Source organism: Triticum aestivum, chromosome 4A (genome assembly GCF_018294505.1).
Source record: "Triticum aestivum cultivar Chinese Spring chromosome 4A, IWGSC CS RefSeq v2.1, whole genome shotgun sequence".
NCBI lineage: Eukaryota > Viridiplantae > Streptophyta > Magnoliopsida > Poales > Poaceae > Triticum > Triticum aestivum.
This window is the reverse complement of record NC_057803.1, coordinates 717,887,169-717,902,661: the sequence shown is the minus strand read 5'-3', so window position 1 is coordinate 717,902,661 and position 15,493 is coordinate 717,887,169. Positions and strand designations below refer to the sequence as shown.

General features: G+C 42.0%; 1 protein-coding gene across 2 annotated transcripts; it reads right to left on the bottom strand.

The window, feature by feature from the left end:
• Window positions 1-2,262: 2,262 nt before the first annotated feature.
• LOC123088316 (GDT1-like protein 5) lies at window positions 2,263-6,386 on the bottom strand. Of its 2 annotated transcripts, XM_044510510.1 has the most exons (12): window positions 6,179-6,364; window positions 6,014-6,082; window positions 5,085-5,144; window positions 4,958-5,005; window positions 4,417-4,505; window positions 4,267-4,303; window positions 4,138-4,185; window positions 3,149-3,217; window positions 3,004-3,048; window positions 2,843-2,904; window positions 2,689-2,761; window positions 2,263-2,598 (listed from the first exon to the last, which is right to left on the bottom strand). In XM_044510510.1, exons 1-12 carry the CDS (start codon window positions 6,197-6,199, stop codon window positions 2,521-2,523), a joined length of 699 nt encoding a protein of 232 aa, XP_044366445.1. In that variant the 5' UTR covers window positions 6,200-6,364; the 3' UTR covers window positions 2,263-2,520. The 2 variants fall into 2 exon arrangements, with proteins under 2 accessions (XP_044366445.1, XP_044366444.1); XM_044510509.1 differs by having other exon boundaries at window positions 2,843-3,048; window positions 6,179-6,386.
• Window positions 6,387-15,493: the final 9,107 nt, after the last annotated feature.

Here is a 15,493-nt window from a genome sequence, read left to right as displayed (position 1 = left end):
ATAACAATCTTAGAAATAGAGAGATCTTCAGATAACGATAAAGCTTCGCGGCATGCTAGGATTTGCAACGTTTTGTTTGTAGGGAATCGTCGGCCAAATCGCGAGAGCTATATCTCGACTATACGGTAGCTTCACTCGCATCAGGCGTAGTGCAAGTGGGCTGGCCCACTAGCGTAGGATTCGCTCATTGTAGGTTTTCTCTGCTCCATTTTTTCTTTTGATTTTCTTTCTTATTTTATTTTTCATTTGTTTATTCTTTAGTTCTTTTTGTTTTATCATCGGTTTTGTTTTTCTTCATTATAAATTATGTTTTCTCTCGTTTACACTGGTTCTCTTTATTTTTCCCTGTCTTTGATTGGTGTTTCCTTTTATTTCTTTTTTTATTCGCTTTTCTTCTGGTTTTCTTTCTATCTACGGGTTTCATTAAATTTTTTTGGTTTTTTCTCTTTCTTTTTCACCATTTTTCTTTATTTTTTGTTCTTTCTTTTTATGTGTGTTTTCTTTATGGTTTTTCATCGGTTGTAGAACCTTTTTGATTGATTTTTCTTTTATTTTCTATGTGTTTTTTGCATCGGGTCTCCTTTGTTTTCTCTTTACATTCTTCATGTACATGTGAAAAGAAATTATACTATATATGGTAAACATATTTACACAATTCATATTATTTTTACATGTTTTATGTCTATATTTTCATATGCATGTTTAAAATTGTGTTAATACATGGTTACAATTTTTAAATACAATTATTGGCATTTAATTGAAACATGTTTGATGTCTACTTTTTCATAAACGTTGTACATTTTTTATATACATCTGAAAAATGTATTTGATATACATTTTAAAAAACTGAAATACATGATTATCCTTTCTGTATAATGTCACATACATCTTTCTGAAATGCGTGACATTTTAAAAAATTTACTAAATTTTTTGTATGCTTTCGATATTTTTCACACACATTTGAAACATTTATGTTATATATGCTTAAGTTTTTTTCAAATATATGATTGCATTTTAATAATTTCCAACACATTTTTTTGAAATATCTGAACATTTTTAAATGTCACAATGTTTTTCTTAATACGCTACCAACATCTTTGAATTAAGCTAAAATTTGTTTACATTGCGTTAAATTTTATTAAATTCACGATTTTAATTGTTTTTATGATTGGAAATATATGTATTTACAATATTTCAAAAATAATAATAAGCGAAAAAACAAAAAAAAATAACAAAGGAAAAACGGGAGAAGAGACGAACTTACTCGGAACCTACCTGTGTCGGCTCATTCGTGAATGAGGCGGGGCTTGAACAAGGCCAGTACAGAAGATTGCTGGAGTCGCTTGTCTTCGGTGCAGTCAGTCGATACAGATAAAACAACTTTGTGGCGGAGCGTCTTCTCGGACTTGCTTCGATCCTGAACATGTACATTTTCTGTTAGAGAAATTCTGCGCTTTTTGTGAGAGCTGCATTCCCTGATTGCAGTTAGTTTTGTGGTGCAGCATCTTCAGTCTTGATCATGGAACTTGCTTCCTCAACATAATAGGTTGTCCATCGATTGTCGTTGTTCTTGACACAACTCATTGATAGTTTACTTAATACAGTGCACTACTTCATTTTACAGTGGCTGTTCTAATGGTGATGGGGGGGAATAGATACAACTAAATGTTTTGGCAAGTGATTTGTAGTAGCACAATTCACTAAAGGTTTAATTAATGGGTCACTTGCTTCATATTGCACTGGTCATTCTGATAACATTGAGTAGAATGTACAACCAGGCCACCGCCCAACAGTGAGACATCGGCAATTCTCATATTAATATCGGAGATTGTGATTCTTGTAGCCATTAAAAAGATCAGAGTTGCATAGAAACAGAAGGGTTTGAGCCTTTGAGGTGACTCTAGAATGGTTTGAGAAGGCTTTAGATTGCTTACTGGTGGTGAAGAACAAGCCGCACAAGAATAGCTCAGCTCTTGTACTTGCAGTTCTTTAAGCAATGTCCACCATGAAAGCTACTATGTGAATGTACAAGCGCATAAATAATATGTAGCCTAGAAGGTTTTAAGGCACGTCAGGTTTGCCAATCCACCAAACTGTGCCATGTTTCCTTGATAAGTACTGTATCATCCCTAAGATGACAGAAAGAAATACAAGCAAGACGAATTTCATCTGGATCTTTCAAAGGCAAATAATCCAACTCAACACTACTCGCCGCCTTTCGAGATTCAGTGCCAAAGCCCTGCAGTTCACACACATACCGCCTACAGCAATTTCTCAGCAGTTTTTACTGAATATTTCCAGGTTTCAGGACCAACAGGGAAGCCATCAGCAGAGATTTCAGTAACATCAAGTTATTTATGAGTGGCAAGCCAAGTGTTACAATGATGTGTTGACTAAACTAATGAATCGCCATCCAGTTGGTGAAGGACGGCCGGCTTTCGTCGCCATTAAGGTAAGCTTGGTAACTACTCCAGGAGGCCATGCTGGCTGGCAGAGTCCTGCCGAAGTTCCTGTAGAAAATTACAACTGCCCTTCTGGTCCTGACAACAAGGACATTATGCCGAACAACAGGAATAGCACCCCGCTCGACAATTCAACCTGAAACGAGATAAGCACCGCATTAGATGTGAAGGCGTTTGAGTTGTTCAGCGGGAGCACGCGAAACAGGCTTCGGACAGCAGTTCTTACCATCTTCTCGGATATCTGAGAGGCCAGGCTCTTCCCTCCCATTACGGCAGCCGTAGTGCAGAGTGCTTGAGCTCTGAGCACAATACAAGAGGGGTTTTGTCAGCAACACAGAGTGAACCATTTCTAAAGACTGTACAAAAGAAGCGGCCCTCACATGACTCCCCCGATGACGACGCCGAATGGGTTTTCATCAGCAGCCAGGCCAATCGTAGCAATCTGAGAAGAAAAGGGTAAGGAATATACCAGATCATCTACGAATAACATCAAAGTTGCTTTGGAAGGGGGCGAATAGAAGAGTCTTTTTGTGCAACTTACCTGGCTCTTGTCACCCCACTCACCAAAGAAAGTGATGGAAAATGCCTACAGCATACAAATGAATGGACATGTAAATGTCAAGATGGAACCACAAGCACCATAATTGTCTGCCATTCCCATAGATCAGTAGTTGTCTAGTTGATACCTTTATAAAAATTGGTGAGAAGAACTGCATGAGAAATGGCCTTTGCTTTTTCTTTGTATCTTCAGTTGCCTAAAATGTGAAGAATATTTGAGTTGCACGTCCAGGTAAACATACAGAGAGGAATTAATATGTGATGCTCCGCGAGCTCATATTAAAAACCAGCAAGGCCCAATATAGAGGTCTGGAGCATATGCTCCGGACACAAAGCCGCAAACAAACAAAATTCTCGTTCTTAAAAAATTCTCACGTGTTGATGACTGAGTATTTATTATGCACTAATTCAAGTTTAGTGCAAACTTATGGATTCTTGTGGCCTGTGCAGAAAAAACAAGCTTTAACACCCGAAAAAGCTTTTCTTAGCTCCTCAATCTTGTCTTTATCATAATGCAAACTACAATCGACACATTTCACACGAGATCTTCCAGATTGTACCTATATGCAATATGCGAGGGAAAAAAATGGATCTTCTGAACTAAAGAGAGCACATAACCCAGGTGCACAAAATCCACGTCCAAAGTAAGGATAGTAACTTGTCAAAAAGAAAGACAATGTAGTGAAAAAGTGAGTTTCCATTCACCCCTCAGTAAGCAGGTTCTCAAAACTGTGTTTCTGCTAAAATAAAATTAATAGTTCGCACAAATAATGAAAAGGGATATACATGGAGGTGGAATTTTCATTTTAGCATTTTTTACCAATATTACATGAAAATCATATACTCGTTATAACTTGGCACAAGCAACAACAATTGCATTCGCACATTAGAATTGTCTTTGTATAACATTTCCCAAGATGAATGAGAATATCTGGAGATCAGAAATCATTCTTCTGACTGTTGAAGGGGAAAAGGTGTTTTGCATTTTATCCCATGACACACGAACTATGTACATTTTGATTGTGAAAATGGAGAAGGCCACAAAAATTTGCCAACATTCTGATATAAGGAAAAGATGATCTGAATGGGCATGTCGCACATGCGCTGAGCCACTGACCTTTGATTTATTTTTCGATTCCCCTTTGTTACTCTTAAAGTCCGCATCCTGAAAATTTGGCAGAAGTTGGCTATAAGCTACTTGGCCTACAGTTCAATAGGACGTAAGTCAAGAATGAAATATGCAAACCAGCTTTGCTTCCAATTCAGCCAGATCTTCTGACTCTCTGCGATAAACGTTAGTGAGTTAGTGAAATCATTCACTAAAATGCCAATCACATAAAGCAAGTACATAGTTAACCAACTAAAAAGCAAACAAGCAATCAAGCAAGATCAATACCCTTCTTCTTTGAAGCCTTCCCACAATGACCAGATGCCAAACACAAAGAACAGCAGAGTGGTGATATGATGAGTCCATTTACGTGATATCTGTTCGGAGAAAAAACGGTTAACTGTGCTTTCCATCAAGGTAACCCATGAAGCAGAAAATTTTGGCCTATCATCATCACAACAAGACAGTTGAGGGAACAGGGTTGGTGGTAATATCCACCAGCAGGTTCAGAGGAAGCTCACCGTTGGTCCAACAAATACACGTATGAGGATTGTAATAACTGCTATTGCAAGATTTAATGTAAAGCTATAATCAGGACAAGGGTTCTAAATGTGATTCTCCATGCTCAAACGGAAAATAAACAGTATTGACATTGGATAGAGCTGAGCATAATTTCAATAATAAGTTCCTCTGAATGGGTTTGTTCTTTTCTGCCTGGTTGCTGTTCAGATACTAACCACCACCAGTGTCAAAGCAACTATTACAGAATATAGGTAGTGTAGGCGTGTGCCTTTGGATATATCAGGGTGAATAAGCAACGAATACATACCAGGTTTGGCGCAACCCAGCCTAGAGAAGCAGATAAAGCCGTCATCACCTAGAATTTTGAACTCGGTCAGTCAAGCAGAAAAATACAGGTCATTACATTAGATTAGAGCATGTCTGAAAATTCTCACTGTTAATGCCGATAGACAGCCAGCAAGGACGAGCTTCCGTGGATGGCGCATGGCCAGAATCTTGCACAAGTAAACGGAAAACATCACAAGCCCACCAAATATAAAAGAAAAACACAGCAACAGAAACAGAGCGCAGAGCAGAGTAAAAGAGAAAAGGAAATCTATGTCGAAGTGGGGAATGACTAGCAGTTTATCACTAGAAAGGAATATCTTTGTCCTGCTACTCCAGACCTTGTGAAGCCCATCAATCATTCTGTAAACAGAAATCACTCCAGATAGGAGCGATGCTTCTAAAGGTTTACCCTGGTCAGGTGGTGAAACAGTTTTCGGTGGGAAAGGACTGGCCAGCATGCATCTGACCCAAAACTAGCAACAGTCCAACGCAAGTGGAGAGCCCAGCTGGTGTGGCTACCAAAATCGGGAAGCGCAGCAACAGCAAGCAGCCCCGGAGTCAAATCAAAACAAAGAAACAAACAAAAGGCCGGCCAGCAGGGTCCTCTTTATGCGTGTAAACCATGTGCGGCGAGCTGAACATACTAGCAGGTAGGCTGATTCATCCAAGAAAACTGCCGATTTCCACTAATAGAGGAGCAGAGAACCGAGCTAGTACTCCTCTGCTTTTCTTTAATTAGAAAAAGGAGCAGGTGAGGTGACCCGAGCTGCTGCTAATCTCAGCTAAGATCTCGCTGCTGGCGAGCTGATCCCGGCTATTGATCCAGGAATTGGGTCGGCGCCTGGGCGAAATCTGCCGCTTCTACCGCCTGACTCCTCCCCTAGTCCGCTGATACAGCACAGCCACCGCCGCCGACGGCGGCATATCGTCGAACAGCCTGCTCGCGCAGGAAAATTCCCAGGAGTCGCAGGAAAGTAGTTGGTTGGTTAGTGGGGAGGGGAGGAGAGGGGAGGTGAGGGGAGGTGGGGTGGGTTACCGCGGCGGCGAAGAAGGTCTTGTCGCCGACCTCGGAGAGCACGGTCATGGCCAGCGACTTGGTGAGCCCCTGCAGCAGGAAGGAAGGAACCAGTAAAAACAAGGTCAATTCAGCAACCTCCACCTGCGCTGCGCGCCGAGAGAGGGAGGGAGGGAGGGAGCTGACCCCGAGCAGAGACGGCGACATGGCGGCGGCGGAGGCGGCGGAGGTAGGCGCCGATTCCGATCTCGGGGGGTGAGGAGGGGGAGGAGGTGCGCTTGCGGCGTGGGCTCGGCAGGGAGGCACGGCAGTGATAAAAGGAAGGGGTGCGCGGCTGCTGTGCTGTGCTGCGTCAACTCATGGTTGGCTCCCTCTCTCAAACAAAACAAAAAACTAAAGATGGTTGGCATATTTGTGCTCACCCAAAATGCTTATTTTTTTAAAAAAAAAGCTTCTGATCTATTCTTCAATCATGTCAGTTCAACGAACACCAGAAATAATAAAAAAATGCACCTAGATCCGAAGACCACCTAGCGACTACGAGCACTGAAAGCGAGCCGATGGCGCGCCGCCGTCATTGCCCCTCGACAAAATGATTATTATGCCGACCTGATCCATCTTCTTTTTTTCTTTTATTCCTCAACCAAAAAATTTTATATGTCATCTTATTGTTTTTTCAAGGGGATATGTCATCTTATTTTATTTATTTATTTTGAGAATCATGTCATCTTATTGTTCTGGTAATAAACTTTAGCAAACCAACATAGGAGGACACTGATAACTCCAACCCACCAGGGTTCAAGTTCTATACTTGACACCGGTGCTTGTATTTTTCTGGATTTATTCCATCCATTCATGCAAAGTGCAGTGGGAGAAGGCGTTCCCATCGACTATGAAGGCGTATGTGGCCACTTTGTCGATCTCAAGCTGATGTGCCGGCTCGATCTCTTCGAGGTGCTCATATGGGCAGGCGGTTAGTACTCACTAGCTCGCACGGATAAAATAGACGTGAAACATTTGAGGAAGTTTTTCAAAGAAAATGAGTCCGAAAAGATCGACAAAATCAAAAGCGGAGAAGGTGGGATGAAAGTGGGAGCACGGAAAACATGAAGCATTTGAACCTGAGCTCACATGCTCGTTGATGAACAGTAGAATACAGATTAAAAAATTATGATTTTTTTTGTGATACACGTTTTAATTAAATCGTGTGATGAAATGAGATTTCTGGATTTTGGTGAAACAAATCGATGCCCTGAAAAAACTATTGTTTGAAGCATTTTGCAACGTCCTTTTTTTGGTCAAGACCTCCGCGGATGTCATTTTATCACAAAACTTTGCAGGCAGTTGAAACATTAATCAATATTTATCAAAAACATCAGATTTTTTTTGAACGTTTTAGTGTGTGTGTGTATATATATCATATTTTACTGTTCATCAGTGAGCATTTGAGCTCGGATCAAAAGATCCAACGGACAGTTCCTTGCTGCTACGTTCTGCTTTCTATATTCGCTCGTGATTAATGATTGAGATCTACTTAGCTAGGTAGGGTGGGCAAAAGAAAAAGATAATAATACTACGGTGGATCGAGAGCATCCAAAACAGAGATCGACACGGCTGCATATGCATCTATTCCCATTTTGCATGTGCCCACCTTCGACCCACCTGCCCCGTCCAAAGAAATGCTTTTGAATCGGATTCCCTGGGCACAGGATGGAACGGCTTGTTCTGGATGCGGATTTGTTTCAGATTGTGCTGCGGTGGAGAGCGACCGAGCCAAAAAATATTGTACGAGCCAAAGATCACGGCACTGCCCAATCCCAAATACGCAGTATCTGTCATTGTCACGATTCATAATAGGAGTATAATATATACACTCATAAAAACAATATCTGAGGCAAATAATAATGTGAAGACATTTACCAGGAATGTGGTGGATACAGATGACGCAGTGCAATACGTGTATGTCATCGTGACAAAGGTGAACAAATAATGCCACAGCTTTTTTACCATCGACATGACGAGTATGCCAGATCAGATAGCATGCGCATGACGCACAGCAATGTGTGTATTACTATTATGTCATAAATAAACACAGCCAAGCTTGATAATGCCGATTCTCAAATGTAAAAAGATTGATAAAGCCATGCTTCCATCATCAACGTCAGATACGCCCAGTTGAGATTATAATACCGATGACGATTACGCCGTGCCTCGAAAAATATATAAATCGATGACGTCGTGCAGTGCGGGACTTCGATTGCTTGCTGTCTTGCGGCTATCGGTTTATATGAATCAAAGTCAATCCATGATGCACACACGTTACAAACAAAGCCAAAACAGAATTTGTATTTTCAAATTTATTGATGAAGTGGACAGCAAGTTTTGACAGAGAACACCACACATTGAACCAAGCTCAATTATGGCAGCACGGCCCTGTTGGTTCCGCCCCGTACTTCAAAATCATCACGGTGGCCTCGTCATCTAGACTACACCATTTGTCGTTGTTGCGCCAAGACGATTTTGAACTTTTATTCTGTTATTATCTCATGATAGTGGAACCCGATCCCAATGGAGTCATATGGGAAAAAATGATTCAAGTAGCGCAATCTCCGCGGTCATTTGTGTCTGAACCCGGATTCGTCAGCACTTGGTGAACAACAAATTAAAAAGGGTAAACAAATTCTGAAACTCTTTGGCACCGAAGATGCTCAAGTGGACAGAAGAGTGCAAATTTTCGTGCTGTTTGGACATTCGAGGACATCTAGGCTTGTTTCTTTTTTTTTTAAGTTCCTTTCACGGCCAAATTTTGTTTTTCTATCACCACGTCCTCAAATGTCCAAACATCATGAATGTTTGCACCCACATAACGCATTCGAGCATCTTACATGCCAATTTTTTTTAAAAAATTTGTTGTTCATGCACAAGTGCAGATGCACCTAGACAACGAATCGCCGCGCTCCAATCTCCGCCATTACTTTGTGAGAGTTGCTAAGCACACTTCAAAATTCTCAAACAACGATGGAGAAGTGATCTAACATCTAAGCACAATATCTCAAAGTAAGCCTCCTAAATAATAGTATTACTGTTTCATAATATTGACCTATCTGACTCAAGCCCACATAACTAAACAAAACAATACTTAGTTCCGATAGGTTGTTCCATGAGAATATGAACACACCTCGGGTTATGCGACAGTCAATTATGGCAAAATTATTATTTTTTAACTCGCAATAACAAACTATACTCGACCAAATAATATATATCTTCCACAACCCGCACGAAGGGAAGAAGATCATGTGCAACATGACTAACGGCACACCCATTAATCGATGCGTCTTGATAGAATGCATTTTTCGGTCTTTTCGGTTTGTTCGGTTCATAGCAGTGGAGCTGATATTTTGTTGCAAGTTTGTCTATTGCCTCCATGTCCAGCTTTTCCATTATTCGTGGTCGTTGACATTTTATCTCATGTATGGAATCATAGAAGGGTGGCTCTGAAAAATACTTTTAAAAACCTTTGGAATCCGATTAGTTGGTATAGTGTCAGCTCGTTTGTTTGTTAAAACTGAGCTGCTTGCTTGGTTGACAATGTGCAAGCTGCCGTTTTCTTGCCTGCCTGCTGGTGGATATCCGCAGCTCCACACACACATCGTCTTATGTCAGCTTCAGCGCATCTCGCTGACCATTTCTAACCCCACACGCAGTAGCTTTTAATTTACTTCTACATTTTTTTGCGGGGTAATTTACTTCTACATTATTCACAAATATAAAATGTTTCTCTAAATCGGGTGTAAGTAAACAGACATGTTTTAATGTGTTTGTTCGCTCATTAGCTCGTATATAGTTCATATTGAAATATTCAGAACATCTTATATTTGTGACTGGAGGGTATACTAGGGATAGGGAGTATACAACATAAGTTTTTTTTTGAGATTTGAGTATAATATTTTTTTAGGGGTATTTGAGTATACTACCTTTTTTTTTTAGTTTTGAGTATACTACTTAAGTTTTTTTTTTGGAGACAAGAGTATACTACTTAAGTTTTGTTTCTTGGGACAAGAGTATACTACTTAAGTAGTCCATTCACAACGGGTTCCTTCTTGACTTCTTGTGACGATGTAGCCCACTGGAGTAAGCCGCCCTTCCCGGACCATTAGCAAGACCAGCGGATGGGGGGCTTGGCGATTCCTGTTCAGCGCTCTATGCGCCAGTTAGGCCTAGTGGCGCTCACTTGAAGGTCATTTCATCCGGCCCAATTAGCACAAACCGATCACTGGCTTGATCGCTCGCAAAAAAAAAAAAAAAAAAAAAACAAATCGCTCGCTTGTTCGATTCTCGCGGGATCAGTTCACCATTGGAACCGTTCCCTAAAATCTATTGGACCTTTGACCATCACAATTGACCGCACTGACTTTTAAAAATTTGAAAAAACTGCAGATGTAATAGAAGTTTGCGAATTTTGAAAAAAGAAATCACCAGTTTTGAAAAAAAATCAAATTTGAAACATCATCAATTTTGAAAAAAAGTTAGCCGATTCAGAAAAACGTTCATTGTTTTTAAAAATATCAATTTCTAAAAAATCATCGATTTTGACAAAAAATTATCGGTTTTGAAAAGGAGTTCATCCAAAGTTCATTGATTTTCAAAAATAGTTCACCAAAGTTGAAAAAAGGTTCGCCAATTTCAAAAAAGTTAATTGAAAAAATTTCATCAAATTTAAAAAAAGTTCAACAATTTTCGAAAAATCTTTATCGGTTTCAAAAAAGTACATCAATTTTTAAGAAAAGTTCATCAAGTTAGAAAAAAGTTCGTTGACTTTGAAAAGGAGTTCATCAAATTTGAAATAAGTTCATATTTTTTGAAAAAGACAATTTTTTAAAAAAAAAGTTCATGAATTTGAAGAAAGTTTGTGAATCACAGAAAAGAACACAAAAAGGGAAGAAAAAAAACATAGAAAAAATGACCAAAACATAACAAAAAACTGACACCGGGTTTGTACAAGAAGAGAAAATGAAGAAACTATGAACAACAAGGTATGATCTTAGTGGTTATTGCCGCCAGGTCTAAATGCCGAGGGCTTGAGTTCGATTTTCCCTCAAGGCAGTCGTATTTTTTAAAGCTTAGAAAGAAGAAAAAAGAAGTTAAATGGGTTGATCCCATGACGGCGGGGGAGGGGGTTGTTGGAAATATGCCCTAGAGGCAATAATAAAAGTATTTCATTGTTCATGATAATTGTCTTTTATTCATGCTATAACTGTATTATCCAGAAATCGTAATACACGTGTGAATACATAGACCACAATATGTCCCTAGTGAGCCTCTAGTTGACTAGCTCGTTGTGATCAACAGATAGTCATGGCTTCCTAGCTATGGACATTGGATGTCGTTGATAATGGGATCACATCATTAGGAGAATGATGTGATGGACAAGACCCAATCCTAAGCATAGCACAAAGATCGTGTAGTTCGTTTGCTAGAGCTTTTCCAATGTCAAGTATCTCTTCCTTTGACCATGAGATCGTGTAACTCCCGGATACCGTAGGAGTGCTTTGGGTGTATCAAACGTCACAACGTAACTAGGTGACTATAAAGGTGCACTACAGGTATCTCCGAAAGTGTCTGTTGGGTTGACACGGATCGAGACTGGGATTTGTCACTCCGTATGACGGAGAGGTATCTCTGGGCCCACTCGCTAATGCATCATCATATTGAGCTCAAAGTGACCAAGTGGTTGGTCACGGGATCATGCATTACGGTACGAGTAAAGTGACTTGCCGGTAACGAGACTGAACAAGGTATTGGGATACCGACGATCGAGTCTCGGGCAAGTAACGTACCGATTGACAAAGGGAATTGTATACGGGGTTTGATCAAATCCTCGACATCGTGGTTCAACCGATGAAATCATCGAGGAGTATGTGGGAGCCAACATGGGTATCCAGATCCCGCTATTGGTTATTGCCCGAGAGTCGTCTCGGTCATGTCTGCATGTCTCCCGAACCCGTAGGGTCTACACACTTAAGGTTCGGTGACGCTAGGGTTGTATGAATATGAGTATGCAGCATACCGAATGTTGTTTGGAGTCCCGGATGAGATCCCGGACGTCACGAGGAGTTTCGGAATGGTCCGGAGGTAAAGAATAATATATAGGAAGTGGTATTTCGGCCATATGGAAAGTTTCGGGGTCTCCCGGTAATGTACTGGGACCACCGGAAGGGTCCCAGAGGTCCACCGGGTGGGGCCACCCATCCTGGAGGGCCCCATGGGCTGAAGTGGGAGGGGAGCCAGCCCATAGTGGGCTGGTGCGCCCCCCTAGGCCCACCCCCTGCGCCTAGGGTTGAAACCCTAGGGGGGGCACCACATGCCTTGGGGGGCACTCCTCCCCCCTTGGCCGCCGCCCCCTTGGGAGATTCAATCTCCCAGGGCCGGCACCCCCCCTGGGGGCCTATATAAAGGAGGGCAGGGGGGAGGGCAGCCGTACCCTTGTGCTTGGCGCCTCCCTCCCCCTGCTACGCCTCGTCCTCCTCCCGTAGTCGCTTGGCGAAGCCCTGCTGGAGTTCTGCTGCATCCACCACCACGACGTCGTGCTGCTGGATCATCATCAACCTCTCCCTCCCCCTTGCTGGATCAAGAAGGAGGAGATGTCTCCCATCCCATACGTGTGTTGAACGCGGAGGTGCTGTCCGTTCAGCACTTGGACATCGATGATCTGAATCACGTCGAGTACGACTCCATCATCACCATCCCCTTGAAAGCTTCCGCACGCGATCTACAAGTGGTATGTAGATGCAAACTCACTCCCTTGACTCGTTGCTTAGATGAACTCATAGATGGATCTTGGTGAAACCGTAGGAAAAATTTTAATTTTCTGCAACGTTCCCCAACAGTGGCATCATGAGCTAGGTCTATGCGTAGTTCTCTAATGCACGAGTAGAACACAATTTTGTTGTGGGCGTGGATCTTGTCAACTTGCTTGCCACTACTAGTCTTTTCTTGCTTCAGCGGTATTGTGGGATGAAGCGGCCCGGACCAACCTTACACGTACGCTTACGTGAAACCGGTTCCACCGATTGACATGCACTAGTTGCATAAGGTGGCTGGCGGGTGTCTGTCTCTCCCACTTTAGCTGGAGCGGATTCGATGAAAAGGGTCCTTATGAAGGGTAAATAGAAGTTGACAAAATCACGTTGTGGTTATTCGTAGGTAAGAAAACGTTCTTGATAGAACCCAATTGCAGCCACGTAAAAGATGCAACAACAATTAGAGGACGTCTAACTTGTTTTTACAGCGATTGTTCATGTGATGTGATATGGCCAGAAGTTGTGATGAATGGTGAATTGTGATGTATGAGATCATGTTCTTGTAATAGGATTCACGACTTGCATGTCGATGAGTATGACAACCGGCAGGAGCCATAGGAGTTGTCTTTATTTTTTGTATGACCTGCGTGTCATTGAAGAACGCCATGTAAATTACTTTACTTTATTGCTAAATGCGTTAGCCATAGAAGTAGAAGTAGTCGTTGGCGTGACAACTTCATGAAGACACGATGATGGAGATCATGATGATGGAGATCATGGTGTCAAGCCGGTGACAAGATGATCATGGAGCCCCGAAGATTGAGATCGATGGAGCTATATGATATTGGCCATATCATGTCACAACTATATAATTGCATGTGATGTTTATTATGTTTATGCATCTTGTTTACTTAGGACGACGGTAGTAAATAAGATGATCCCTTACAACAATTTCAAGAAGTGTTCTCCCCTAACTGTGCACCGTTGCTACAGTTCGTCGTTTCGAAGCACCACGTGATGATCGGGTGTGATAGATCCTTACGTTCACATACAACGGGTGTAAAACAGTTTTACACAACAAAACACTTAGGGTTAACTTTACGAGCCTGGCATGTACAGACATGGCCTCGGAACACGGAGACCGAAAGGTCGAACACGAGTCGTATGGAAGATACGATCAACATGAAGATGTTCACCGACGATGACTAGTCCGTCTCACGTGATGATCGGACACGGCCTAGTCGACTCGGATCGTGTAACACTTAGATGACTAGAGGGATGTCTAATCTGAGTGGGAGTTCATAATTTGATTAGATGAACTTAATTATCATGAACTTAGTCTAAAACCTTTGCAAATATGTCTTGTAGATCAAAGGGCCAACGCTCATGTCAACATGAACTTCAACGCGTTCCTAGAGAAAACCAAGCTGAAAGATGATGGCAGCAACTATACGGACTGGGTCCGGAACCTGAGGATCATCCTCATAGCTGCCAGGAAGCAATATGTCCTAGAAGGACCGCTAGGTGACGCTCCCGTCCCACAGAACCAAGACGTTATGAACGCTTGGCAAACTCGTGCTGATGATTACTCCCTCGTTCAGTGCGGCATGCTTTACAGCTTAGAACCGGGGCTCCAAAAGCGTTTTGAGCATCACGGAGCATATGAGATGTTCGAAGAGCTGAAACTAGTTTTCCAAGCTCATGCCCGGGTCGAGAGATATGATGTCTCCGACAAGTTCTATAGTTGTAAGATGGAGGAAAACAGTTCTGTCAGTGAGCACATACTCAAGATGTCTGGGTTGCACAACCGTATGACCCAGCTGAACATTAACCTCCCAGATGAGGCGGTCATTGACAGAATCCTCCAATCGCTCCCACCAAGCTACAAGAGCTTTGTGATGAACTACAACATGCAGGGGATGGTGAATACCATTCCTGAAGTGTTCTCAATGCTGAAGTCAGCAGAGGCTGAAATCAAGAAAGAACATCAAGTGTTGATGGTCAATAAGACCACTAAGTTCAAGAAGGGCAAGGGCAAGAAGAACTTCAAGAAGGACGGCAAGGATGTTGCCGCGCCCGGTAAGCCAGTTACCGGGAAGAAGTCAAAGAATGGACCCAAGCCTGAGACTGAGTGCTTTTATTGCAAGGGAAAGGGTCACTGGAAGCGGAACTGCCCTAAATACTTAGCGGATAAGAAGGCCGGCAACACCAAAGGTATATTTGATATACATGTAATTGATGTGTACCTTACCAGTACTCGTAGTAACTCCTGGGTATTTGATACCGGTGTCGTTGCTCATATTTGTAACTCACAGCAGGAGCTGCAGAATAAACGGAGACTGGCGAAGGACGAGGTGACGATGCGCGTCGGGAATGTGATCGCCGTCGGCACGCTGCCTCTACATTTACCTACGGGATTAGTTTTGAACCTTAATAATTGTTATTTGGTGCCAAGTTTGAGCATGAACATTGTATCAGGATCTCGTTTAATACGAGATGGCTACTCATTTAAATCCGAGAATAATGGTTGTTCTATTGATATGAGAGATATGTTTTATGGTCATGCTCCGATGGTCAATGGTTTATTCTTAATGAATCTCGAGCGTAATATTACACATATTCATAGTGTAGATGCCCAAAGATGTAAAGTTGATAACGATAGTCCCACATACTTGTGGCACTGCCGCCTTGGTCACATTGG

Bases quoted from the DNA above. Each gene is read 5' to 3' on its own strand.
- LOC123088316 (XM_044510509.1), bottom strand. From the start codon at position 6,199: ATGTCGCCGTCTCTGCTCGGG. The intron at 5,145-6,013 runs GTAACCCACCCC...TACTTGTGCAAG, and splicing joins AGACCTTCTTCGCCGCCGCG to ATTCTGGCCATGCGCCATCC. The intron at 5,006-5,084 runs GTGAGAATTTTC...TCAAAATTCTAG, and splicing joins GCTGTCTATCGGCATTAACA to GTGATGACGGCTTTATCTGC.